Genomic DNA, 13,307 nt, shown 5'->3' on the forward strand with positions numbered 1-13,307 from the left:
GATTATGTAATATTTGTTGAATTTTTTTTGGCTTTTTTAAATAAACATACAATGTATTATTTGTTTCAGGGGTACAGGTCTGTGAATCATCATTCTTACACAATACACAGCGCTCCCCACAACACATACCCTCCCCAGTGTCCTTCACCCAGCCACCCCAACCCTTGCAACCCCCTCCACTCCAGCAATTCTCAGTTTGTTTCCTGAGATTAAGAGTCTCTTATGGTTTGTCTCCCTCTCTGGTCTCATCTTGTTTCATTTTTTCCTCTCTTCCCCTATGATCCTCTGCCTTGTTTCTCAAATTCCACATATCAGTGAGATCATAAGATAAATGTCTTTCTCTGATTGACTTATTTCACTTAGCATAATACCTTCGAGTTCCATCCACGTCATTGCAAATGGCAGGATTTCATTTTTCTGATGGCTGCATAATATTCCACCATATATATATACCACATCTTTATCCATTCATCTTTCGATGGACCTTGGGGCTCTTTCCATAGTTTGGCTATTGTGGACATAGCTCCTATAAACATTGCGGTGCAGGTGCCCCTTTGGATCACTACATTTGTATCCTTGGGGTAAATACCCAGTACTGCAATTGCTGGGTTGTAGGGTAGCTCTATTTTCAACTTTTTGAGGAACCTCCATACTGTTTCCAGAGTGGCTGCACCAGCTTGCATTCCCACCAACAGTGTAGGAGGGTTCCCCTTTCTCTGCATCCACGCCAACATCTGTTATTTCCTAACTTGTAAATTTTAGCCACTCTGACTGGTGTCAGGAGGTATCTCATTGTGGTTTCGATTTGTATTTCTCTGATGCCGAGTGATGTTGAGCACTTTTTCATGTGTCTGTTGGCCATTTAGACGTCTTCTTTGCAGAAATGTCTGTTCATGTCTTTTGACCATTTCTTGATTGGATTATTTGTTCCTTGGGTGTTGAGTTTGATAAGTTCTTTATAGATTTTGGATACTAGCCCTTTATCTGATATGTCATTTGCAAATATCTTCTCCCATTCTGTCAGTAGTCTTTGGTTTTGTCGACTGTTTCCTTTGCTGTGCAAAAGCTTTTTATCTTGATGAAGTCCCAATAGTTCATTTTTGCCCTTGTTTCCCTTGGCTTTTGGCAACGTGTCTAGGAAGAAGTTGCTGTGGCTGAAGTCAAAGAGGTTGTTGCCTCTGTTCTCCTCTAGGATGTTGATGGATTCCTGTCTCATATTTAGGTCTTTCATTCATTTTGAGTCTACTGTGTATGGTGTAAGGAAATGGTCCAGTTTCATTCTTCTGCATGTGGCCGTCCAATTTTCCCAACACCATTTGTTGAAGAGACTGTCTTTTTTCCATTGGATATTCTTTCCTGCTTTGTCAAAGATTAGTTGACTATAGAGTTAGGAGTCCATTTCTGAGTTCTCTATTCTGTTCCACTGATCTATGTGTCTGTTTTTGTGCCAGTACCATGGTGTCTCAATGATTACAGCTTTGTAATAGAGCTTGAAGTCCAGAATTGTGATGCCACCAGCTTTGGTTTTCTTTTTCAACTTCCTTTGGCTATTCAGGTCTTTTCTGGTTCCATACAAATTTTAGGATTATTTGTTCCATTTCTGTGAAAGAAGTCGATGGTATTTTGATCGGGATTGCATTGAATGTGTAGATTGCTCTAGGTAGCATAGACATTTTGACAATTTGTCCTTCCAATCCATGACCGTGGAATGTTTTTCCATTTCTTTGTGTCTTCCTCAATTTCTTTCTTGAGCATTCTATAGTTTTCTGAGTACAGATCCTTTGCCTCTTTGGTTAGATTTATTCCTGGGTATCTTATGGTTTTGGGTGTGATTGTAAATGGGATCGACCCCTTAATTTCTTTTTCTTCTGTCTCGTTGTTGGTATATAGAAATGCAACTGATTTCTGTGCATTGACTTTATATCCTGCCACTTTATTGAATTCCTGTATGAGTTCTAGCAGTTTTGGGGTGGAGTCTTTTGGGTTTTCCACATAAAGTATCATATTACAGGCAAAGAGTGAGGGTTTGACTTCTTTGCCAATTCGGATGCCTTTTATTTCCTTTTTGTTGTCTAATTGCTGAAGCTAGGACTGCTGGTACTACGTTGAACAGCAGGGGTGATAGTGGACGTCCCTGACATGTTTCTGACCTTATGGGGAAAGCTCTCAGTTTTTCCCCTTGAGAATGATATCTGTTGTGGGTTTTTCATAGGTGGCTTTTATGATATTGAGGTATGTATCCTCTATCCCTACCCTGTGAAGAGTTTTAATCAAGAAAGAATGCTGTACTTTGTCAAATGCTTTTTCTGCATCTATTGAAAGGATCATATGGTTTTTGCCCTTTCTTTTATTAATGTAGCATATCATATTGATTGATTTGCAGGTGTTGAACCAACCTTGCAGCCTAGGAATAAATTCACCACTTGGTCTTGGTGAATGATCCTTTTAATGTACTGTTAGATCCTATTGGCTAGTATTTTGGTGATAATTTTTGAATCCATGTTCATCAGGGATATTGGTCTGTAATTCTCCTTTTTGGTGGGGTCTTTGTCTGGTTTTGGGATCAAGGTAATGCTGGCCTCATAAAATGAGTTTGGAAGTTTTCCTTCCATTTGTATTTTTTGGAGTTTCAGAAGAATAGGTATTAATTCTTCTTTAAATGTTTGGTAGGATTCCCCTGGGAAGCCATCTGGCCCTGGGCTCTTGTTTGTTGGGAGATTTTTGATGACTGTTTCAATTTCCTTGCTGGTTATGGGTCTGTTCAGGTTTTCTATTTCTTCCTGGTTCAGTTTTGGTAGTTTATACATCTCTAGGAATGCATCCATTTCTTCCAGATTGTCTAATTTGTTGGCATATACTTGCTCATGAAAGTTCTTATAATTGTATTTCTTTGGTGTTGTTGTGATCTGTCCATTTCATTCATGATTTTGTTTATTTGGGTCCTTTCTCTTTTCTTTTTGATAAGTCTGGCCAGGGGTTTACAATCTTACTAATTCTTTCAAAGAACCAGCTCCTAGTTTTGTTGATCTGTTCTGCCGTTCTTTTGGTTTCTAGTTCATTCATTTCTGCTCTAATCTTTATTATTTCTCTTCTTCTGCTGGGTTTAGGCTTTATTTGCTGTTCTTTCTCCAGCTCCTTTAGGTGTAGGGTTAGGTTGTATATTTGAGTCCCGTCTCGTTTAGTGAGAAAGGCTTGTATTGCTATATATTTCCCTCTTATGACCACCTTTGCTGCATCCCAAAGATTTTGAACAGTTGTGTTTTCATTTTCATTTGTTTCCATGCATTTTTTAAATTCTTCTTTAATTCCCTGGCTGACCCATTCATTCTTTAGTAGGATGCTCTTTAGCCTCCATGTACTTGAGTTCTTTCCAACTTTCCTCTTGTGATTTGAGTTCCAGTTTCAAAGCACTGTGGTCCGAAAATATGCAGGGAATGATACCAGTCTTTTGGTACCAGTTGAGACCTGATTTGTGACCCAGGATGTGATCTATTCTGGAGAATGTTCCATGTTCACTAGAGTAGAATGTGTATTCTGTAGCTTTGGGATGGAGTGTTCTGAATCTGTGAAGTCCATCTGGTCCAGTGTGTCATTTAAAACCCTTGTTTCCTTGTTCATCTTCTGCTTAGATGATCTGTCCATTTCAGTGAGGGGGGTGCTAAAGTCTCCTACTATGATTGTATTATTGTCGATGTGTTTCTTTGATTTTGTTATTAATTGGCTTATATAATTGGCTGCTCCCATGTTAGGGGCATAAATATTTATAATTGTTAGATCTTGTTGGATAGACCCTTTAAGTATGTATGACATAGTGTCCTTCCTCATCTCTTATTAAAGTCTTTGGTTTAAGATCTAATTTGTCTGATATAAGGATTGCCACCCCAGCTTTCTTTTGATGTCCACTAGCATGATAAATAGTTTTCCACCCCCTCACTTTAAATCTGGAGGTGTCTTTGGGTCTAAAATGAGTCTCTTGCAGACAGCATATTGATGGGTCTTACTTTTTTATCCAATCTGATACCCTGTGTCTTTTGAATGGGGCATTTAGCCCATTTACATTCAGGTTAACTATTGAAAGATATGAATTTAGTGCCATTGTCTTGCTGGTAAGGTGACTGTTACTGTATATTGTCTGTGTTCCTTTCTGGCCTATGTTACTTTTGGGCATCAAAGGACTCCTTTCAACATTTTTTGTAGGGCTGGTTTGGTGATTGCAAATTCTTTTAGTTTCTGTTTGTCCTGGATCTATTTAATTTTTTAGGAGCCTCCATACCGTTCTCCACAGTGGCTATACCAATCTACATCCCCACCAATATTGCATGAGGGTTCTTTTTTTTCCATATCCTCACCAACACTTGTCTGATAGGTGTAAGGTGTTATCTCGTGGTGGTTTTGATTTGCATTTCCCTGATTCTTGGTGACACTGAGCATCTTTTCAAGTACCTGTTGGCCATCTGTATATCTTCTTTGGAAAATGTCTGTTCAGATCTTTTGCCCATTTTTTAATCAGCTTGTTTGGTTTTTTGCTATTGGATTGTGTGAGTTCTTTATATATTTTGGATATTAACCCCTTATCAGATAAGTGATTCATAAATATTTTCTCCCACTCAGTAGGTTGCCTTTTCATTTTGTGATGGTTTCCCTCTGTTGTGCAGAAACTTTTTAGTTTGATATAGTCCCACTTGTTTATTTTTGCTTTTGTTGTGTTTGGTTTTGGTTTCAGATCCAAAAAATCATCTCCAAGACCAATGATAATCAAGGAACTTACTGTCTCGGTTTTCTTCTAGCAATTTTATGGTTTCAGGTCTTACGTTGAAATCTTTACTCCATTTTGACTTGATTTTGTGTATGGTGTAAGACAGTGGTCCCGTTTCATTTTTTTGCATGTATCTGTCCAGTTTCTCCATCACCATTTATTGAAGAGACTGTCTTTTCCCTATTGTATATTCTTGGCTGCTTTTTTATAAATTAATTGACTGTGTGGGCAAATTTATTTTAGGCCTCTATTCTGTTCCACTGATCTATATGTATGTTTTTATGGCAATACCATACTGTTTTGATTACTATAGGTTTGTAATATAGCTTAAAATCAGGGAGTTTGATGCCTCCAGCATTGTTCTTCTTCCTCAAGATTGCTTTGGCTGCTCGAGGTAAAATTTCCTTTCTTTTTAAGGCTGAATAAATAGTCCATAGCACATATATATCACATTTTGTTTATCTCTTCATCTGTCAGTGGACACTTGGGTTGCTTTCATCTTTGGGCTATGTGACTATCGTTGCTATGAACATGGGTGTACGAGTATCTGCTCAAGTCTCTGCTTTCGTTTTGGGTATATACCCAGAAGTGGAATTGCTGGGTCATATGATAGCTGTAGTTTTAATTTTTCTAAGAACCACCATACCATTTACCACAGCAGCTGCATCATTTTACATTTTCATCAGTGGTGCACAAGGGTTCCTGTTTCCCCCATCTTTACCAACTCTTGCTGTTTTCTGTGTTTTTGATAGTAGCCATCCTAATAGATGTGAGGTGGTATGCCATTGTTGCATAATTGTTCCCTAATGACTAGTAACGTTGAGCCCTGTAACTTTGAAAGCTTTGCTATTAAGGTGACATTGCTTTTGGATCCTTAGTGGAAGAGATAAGAAATAAATATTTTATTTTTATTTTTATTTTTATTATTTTTTATAATAATTTTTTATTATGTTATGTTAGTCACCATACAGTATATCCTTAGTTTTTGATGTAGTGTTCCATGATTCATTATTTGTGTATAACACCCAGTGCACCTTGCAATACGTGCCCTCCTTAATACCCATCACCGGCCTATCTCAGTCCCCCACCCCCTCCCCTCCGAAGCCCTCAGTTTGTTTCCCAGAGTCCATAGTCTCTCATGGTTCATTCACCCTTCTGTAGCCCCCCCCTTCATTCTTCCCTTCCTTCTCCTACCGATCTTCCTGCTATTTCTTATGTTCCATAAATGAGTGAAACCATATGATAATTGTCTTTCTCTGCTTGACTTATCACTTACCATAATCTCCTCCAGTCCCGTGCACATTGCTGCAAATGTTGGGTAATTGTTCTTTCTGATGGCTGAGTAATATTCCATTGTACATATGGACCACATCTTCTTAATCCAGTCATCTTTTGAAGGGCATCTTGGCTCCTTCCACAATTTAGCTATTGTGGACAAGGCTGCTATGAACATTGGGGTGCAAATGGCCCTTCTCTTCACTACGTCTGTATTTTTGGGGTAAATACCCAGTAGTGCAATTGCTGGATCATAGGGTAGCTCAATTTTTAACTTTTTAAGGGACCTCCACACTGTTTTCCAGAGTGGCTGTACCAATGTGCATTCCCACCAACAGTGTAAGAGGGATCCCCTTTCTCCACATCCTCTCCATTTGTTGTTTCTTGCCTTATCATTTTTTGCCATTCTAACTGGCATAAGGTGGTATCTCAATGTGGTTTTGATTTGAATTTCCCTGATGGCTAATGATTTTGAACATTTTTCATGTCTGTTAGCCATTTGTATGTCTTCATTGGAAAAGTGTCTGTTCATATCTTCTGCCCATTTTTTTATTTATTTGTTTCTTGTGTACTGAGTTTGAGAAGTTCTTTGTAGATCTTGAATACCAGTCTTTTATCTGTAGTGTCATTTGCAAATATCTTCTCCCGTTCCGTGGGCTGCCTCTTAGTTCTTTTTTACTGTTTCCTTGGCTGTGCAGAAGCTTTTTATCTTGATGAAGTCCCACAGGTTCATTTTTTCTTTTGTTTCTCTTGCCTTTGAAGATGTGTCATGAAAAAAGTTGCTGTGGCCGATGTCAAAGAGGTTGTTCTCCTCTAGGATTTTGATGGATTCCTGTCTCACATCGAGGTCTTTCATCCATTTGGAGTTTATCTTTGTGTATGGTGTGAGAGAGTGGTCAAGTTCCATTCTTTTGCATGTAGCTGTCCAGTTTTCCCAGCACCATTTATTGAAGAGACTGTCTTTTTTCCACGGGATGTTTTTTCCTCCTTTGTCAAAGATTAGTTGCCCAAAGAGCCGAGGGTCCATTTCTGGGTTCTCTATTCAGGTCTCTTGGTCTATATGTCTGTTTTTGTGCCAGTACCATGCTGTCTTTCTGATCACACCTTTGTAGTATAGCTTGAAATCTGGCAACTTGATGCCCCTAGCTTTGTTTTTCCTTTTCAACAATTCCTTGGTGATTCGGGGCCTTTTCTGGTTCCACACAAATTTAAGGGCTGTTTGTTCCAGCTCTTTGAAAAATGTCATTGGTATTTTGATTGGGATGGCATTGAAAGTGTAGATTGCTCTGGGTAGCATAGACATTTTAACTGTGTTTATTCTTCCGATCCATGAGCATGGAATATTTTTCCATTTTTTGTGTCTTCTTCAGTGTCTTTCATGAGTGATCTGTACTTTCTAGAATATAGATCCTTTACCTCTCTGGTTAAGTTAATTCCGAGATAACGTATGATTTTTGATGCTATTGTAAATGGAATTGATTCCCTAATTTCTCTTTCTTCAGTCTCATTGTTCGTGTGTAGAAATGCAACTGATTTCTGAGCATTGATTTTGTATCCCGCCACATTACTGAATTGCTCTATAAGTTCTAGTAATTTGGGGGTGGATTCTTTTGGGTTTTCCATATAAAGTATCATGTCATCTGGGAAGAGAGAGAGTTTGACTTCTTCTTTGCCGATTTGGATACCTTTTATCCCTTTTTGTTGTCTGATTGCTGTTGCAAGGAGTTCTAGTACTATGTTGAATAATAATGGCAAGAGTGGGCATCCTTGTCATGTTCCTGATCTTAAGGGAAAGGCTTCCAGCTTTTCCCCATTGAGAATGATATTCGCCGTAGGCTTTTCATAGATGGTTTTTATGAAATTGAGGAATGTACCCTCTATTCCTACACTTTGAAGGGTTTTAATCAGGAAACGATGCTGTATTTTGTCAAATGCTTTTTCTGCATCAATTGAGAGGATCATATGGTTCTTACTCTTTTCTTGTTGATATGATCTATCACACTGATCGATTTGCGAATGTTGAACCACCCTTGCATCCCAGGGATGAATCTCACTTGGTCTTGATGGATAATCCTTTTAATGTACTGTTGGATCTTGTTGAGAATTTTGGCATCCATATTCATCAGGGATATCGGTCTGTAATTCTCCTTTTTGATGGGGTCTTTGCCTGGTTTGGGGATCAAGGTAATACTGGCCTCATAGAATGAGTTTGATAGTTTTCCTTCTGTTTCTGTTTTTTGAAACAGCTTCAGGAGAATAGGTATTATTGCTTCTTTAAATGTTTGGTAGAATTCCCCGGGAAATCCGTCAGGCCCTGGACTCTTGTTTTTGGGGAGGTTTTTGATCACTGCTGCAGTCTCTTCATAATTAATTGGTCTGTTTAAATAATCAATTTATTCCTGTTTCAGGGGCGCCTGGGTGGCTTAGTCGTTAAGCGTCTGCCTTTGGCTTAGGGCGTGATCCCAGGGTCCTGGGATCGAGTCCCGCGTCAGGCTCCCTGCTCCTTTGGGAGCCCGCTTCTTCCTCTCCCACTCCCCCTGCTTGTGTTCCCTCTCTTGCTGGCTGTCTCTCTCTCTCTGTCAAATAAATAAATAAATAAAATCTTTTAAAAAATATTTATTCCTGGTTCAGTCTTGGTAGTTTATAGGTTTCCAGGAAGGCATCCATTTCTTCCAGGTTGTTTAATTTATTGGCATAAAGCTGTTGATAAAAGTTTCTAATGATCCTTCCTATTTCATTGGTGTTGGTCGTGATCTCTCCCCTTTCATTCATAATTTTATTAATTTGGGTCCTTTCTCTATTCTTTTGAATAAGTCTGGCCCGTGGCTTATCGATCTTATTTATTCTTTCAAAGAACCAGCTTCTAGTTCTGTTGATCTGCTCTACTGTGCTCCTGGTTTCTAATTCATTGATCTCTGCTCTAACCTTGATCAACTGTTTTCTCGTGCGTGGGTTAGGCCTGTTCTTCTGTTCCAGCTCCAGCTTCTTGAGGTGAGAATATAAAAACTAATGTATTTGAAGGCACTCCATGGCAGTTTTGACAGCTCATCCTCATCCTATTATGTGTTATTAGTCCTTCTGAATTCTTTGTGTATGTGTCAAGTTCGTTGGGTATAAGTTATGTGTATTGATAGCTCCTTAATATGATATGTATTTAGGAGTTGAATATAAACATGGAAAACATTTGGGAACTACCAAAAGATTACTAAAGAAATAATTGGCAACATCACCGTTTAGAAATAAATGGCACTATTTTTTGACTGTTGATTTTACAGGACCTTGACAGGGTAAGAAATCTGGACTTGACACAGTTATATAACTAGGGGAGAGAGGATATGATGAAAATGTTTTGAATTGTTTTTAACAGAAAGGGGAAAATGAGGTATGAGGGAGACCAGGACATTGGGACATTTTTATGTTAATCTAGACGTGGGTTACCCTCATATTCACCATGCAGGTGATAGATGACTTTCTTCACCTTATCTGCAGCTAATCCCAGCATAACCATGTGTTGGAACTAAAGCAAACGCCTCCATGCCCAGTGCTTTCCTGCCTTGTTGCCTTCACTCACATCGATCTCATCTATTTTCCCTCTATACTCCCCCTCCCTCCCCTTTCAACTCTTTTGAAATCTTGCCTATTTTTTCAAGGTCTGTCTCAAAGCCATATTTATTAGCACTTAGGTGCTTTAGGACAGTTTTACTTCATGTTTTCGACATTGATTTGTACCATCTCCCCTGTTAGAGTGTCTTATGGATGGGGACCAGGATTGAGTCTCATTCAAGTTTTTGTTTTCTCCTACTTGGCATGTACCCTGCCATTTTTACAGCTTTACATTGTTGTCTGAATGAATGGTTGGGTTCCTGGCCTTTGGTCATGGTGAGAGAGGGGCAAATCCAGATGTGGGTCTGTGTATTCACAGAACCCGTTTGATTGCCCCTGGGGATCCATCTCCTCTCTATCGGTAGATCGAATCTGAGTTAAGAAAAATCTAGGGCTTGTTGTTACCCAGTCGAGCTACTGATACAAATTCTTTCAGATGCCGTTGAGTGGGGGCCGAGGGCTTGCAGTATCACCCCCCTGGTTAAGAAGCACTCTTTTGGTAGATTACTTCAGGGAAATTGCTGAACATTTATACACAAAAGCTGATTTAACCATTGACTTATGGTTCTAACTTGGAAAATTACCCTGGAATTTAGGAGAGATGAAAAATCTAAAAAGCTAGTTAGCCTGGGGAAAGAAAGCATGGAGTAACTAAAAATATGGGTAACTCACGGGCCGCCTGGGTGGTGCAGTCGGTTACGCATCTGACTCTTGATTTCAGCTCAGGTAAGGATCTCAGGGTCGTGAGATTGAGCCCTGCATCGTGCTCTGTGCTGAGTGTAGAGCCTGCTTGGGATTCTCTCTCTCCCTCTCCCCTCTGCCCCCCACTTCCTCACGCATGTATGCTGTCTCTCTCTCTCTCTCTCTCTCAAAATAATAATAATAATAATAATAATAATAATAAAGAAAAAAGAGTGGGTGTCTGGGTGGCTCAGTCGGTTAAGCATCTGCCTTCGGCTCAGATCAGGATCCCAGGTTCCTGAGATCAAGCCCCGCATTGGGCTCCCTGCTCAGCGGGGAGCCTACTTCTCCCTCTCTTCTGCTGCTCCCCCTGCTTGTGTTCTCTTGTGTTTTCTCTGTCTAATAATAAATAAAATCTTAAAAAAAAAAAGAAAGAAAGAAAAGAAAAGAAAGTAACTGGCCCTAGAAATACAATGAGGCAGGATTCTTTTTTCTTTTTAATATATATATATATAGGCAACTCATGGCTTTGTATAACTTCAGTGGATGAATTTAACTGTAATGAGATTGAGGTTGTGTATAGTGCTCGTTATAAAATTCATACATTGTCATGGTGATTTCTCTTGTAATTAGGTTTCCCTAGGACCCCCAGCACTAGGATTTCCCAGCAGAATTCAGGGGCCTTGTTGGATTCTCCTGGAAGAAGTAAACGAAAAGTGGCCTTCTCTGAGATCACCTCGCCTACTAAGAGGTCTCAGCCTGATGGACTTCATACCTCGTCTCCAGTTCTGAAAGCCCCACAGAAAACTGGAGAGATTCAAAGCTCATGTGCCAAGGAAGACAAGAAAGCGTCACCTGACTGTCACAGGATCCTGAGAACCCGAGTCCCAGCTTTGAAAACCACAGAGATTAGTGAGGAAAGAACACTTACCCCTCTCAGGGGGGGCCGGAAATCCTCGGCGGTGCCTTCCATGGTTCTGAAGCCAGAAAACATCAAAAAGAGGTGACTGGGGCGTTGCCCTGCCTCCCACAGAGCGAGCTGAGCTCCCTTATGTGATGCTCAGGTTAGAGCGGTGGGTCTCAAATCTGACTGTTGTGGCATCACCCGGGAACCTTTCCAAATACAGATTCCTGAGCCTCTTCCCAGACATAGTGAATCAATCTCCAAGTGTTAGCACCAGGAATCTGCATTTGGAAATGCTCTTTGGATGATTCTGATATACTCAGCTGTCCTTTTGGAATCACTGCTCTAGGAGATAATTTCCCAAACCTCGATTGCTTCCCAGTCCTGCTATGGCTCTTTACCCCATGTTAACACTCACTTTCCTGGTCTGTTTTTTGGTTTTTTTGTTTTGTTTTTTTAAACTGGAAACCATTCTCAAATACATATAGTACAAGAAGATAATGCATCTAGAACAGACTTTGCAGTTTGACACGAGACAATGTTTGTGAATAATGGGCTGCACAAATACTGTGATATCAAGACAGCAATTACACATTGCTATATTTCCTGCTCAGAAACTCCAGCACCTGGTCTATAATAGGTTTGCTTGGTAAATGCTTTGTATTGAATACATAGCTGCATTTCTGCTCACCTTGAGCCTGGACAGTAAATCTATCGATGCCTCAGAAATGAAAGAGGACGGGAAGCTCTGCCTGGCAGGAGTACCTTCTGGTCTCTAGCTCAGGAAGTCGTGAGTCTGATTTGAATGATAAGCTTCAGGCAAACTTTACCTTTGGCTTTGAGTCGGACTTAAATTATCAACTTTTTCGCAAAGTGTCATTAATTCCCTCCAAAGTAGCTGTAAAACAGTGGGAGTCAGTCACGCCACCTGACCATTTCTGGAGCCCGCTGCTGATTCCTAGTGCCCAGTACTGTTTCTCGTCATCTTGCTGTGCCATCTTGCAGGGAGACAGAAGAACCAGAAGCTCAGGATGAAACTACCTCTACCCCGCATCGGATCCGTAGGAAGAATTCTCTCTTGACTATGAACCGGATTAGGCAGCAGCTTCGGTAAGACTATTCTTAGCAGGCAGAAAATGTTCCTCATGCTGTCTGTGATATCTGTAATCTCATTTCTTAAAGCCTCCTCTAGTTCTTGTTTGTTATTTGCTATTCCGTTAAATTTGCCTTTTACCTAGTATGTCTGGGATTATGTTAATTCCACATAAATGTCATAGTTTGAAAGGGGCAAGAAACACTGTCCTGGGCTCAGGGGGCCCCATACTCACACCCGGCAAGACTGTTAGTAGAGTGCCTAAAAGCATGAACTTTGATTCTGGCAACTTGGATTTAAATCTGAGCTTTGTCATACTATGTAAGCTTGGGAAGGTTACTTCACCTTTCTAAGCCTCAGTTTCTTCTTCTATAAAACAGGAATGATAATACACAAGTCACAAGGTGGTTGAGGGATTTAGTAAGATAATTAAAGCCCTTGGCAGAGCATCACAGTAGCAAGGGCCCAAGAAGCAGAGCACATCCTGTATTACTTGGTTGCAGGAAACACTCTGTAATATCTCTAGTCCACAGTGACCTGTGAGGGAGCTTTTCATTTAGATACTGAATATCAGAAAATAATGTGTCCCACCATTCAGGTTTTTAGGTAATAGTAAAAGCGACCAAGAAGACGATGAGTTTCTGCCGGCAGCAGAGATTTCAGACTCTGGCAGTGAGGAGGAAGAGACTTCCACACCACCCCTTGCAAGGAGAACATCCAGTAGGGTGTCCAAGAACCTATGCTCTTCTGTGAAGTCATCCTTCCAGACCCCCTCACAGACACCACAGAAAACCGTAAGGCTCTTTTAGGTTTGTTTGCCAGTGAAGCGTCCTCTCTTAATATTAAAATTGTGATGGCTAAGGTCATACAGTCACAGCTGGATTCTGAGCCCAGGTCTGTCATACTGAGAGTTGTTCCACTTGGAATATTCATAGAGGAAAAGATCTAAGTGAACCCTAGGACTGAAAATGAATCCAGTAGCAATGATTTTGAAT

The 13,307-nt window shown here is 40.2% G+C and overlaps 1 protein-coding gene across 5 annotated transcripts in view; it reads left to right on the top strand.

Moving 5' to 3' along the window:
- Positions 1-13,307, top strand: part of ORC1 (origin recognition complex subunit 1) — a 38,048-nt gene that overhangs the window by 12,023 nt on the left and 12,718 nt on the right. For all 5 annotated transcript variants that reach the window (XM_048220631.2, XM_057310793.1, XM_057310794.1 and 2 more), the window contains 3 exons: positions 10,949-11,318; positions 12,225-12,329; positions 12,911-13,106. In XM_048220631.2, coding sequence (XP_048076588.2) covers positions 10,949-11,318; positions 12,225-12,329; positions 12,911-13,106 — 671 coding nt within the window. The remainder of the gene's footprint in view (positions 1-10,948; positions 11,319-12,224; positions 12,330-12,910; positions 13,107-13,307) is intronic.

The sequence above is a fragment of the Ursus arctos genome, unplaced genomic scaffold (assembly GCF_023065955.2).
Source record: "Ursus arctos isolate Adak ecotype North America unplaced genomic scaffold, UrsArc2.0 scaffold_12, whole genome shotgun sequence".
NCBI classification, from domain to species: domain Eukaryota; kingdom Metazoa; phylum Chordata; class Mammalia; order Carnivora; family Ursidae; genus Ursus; species Ursus arctos.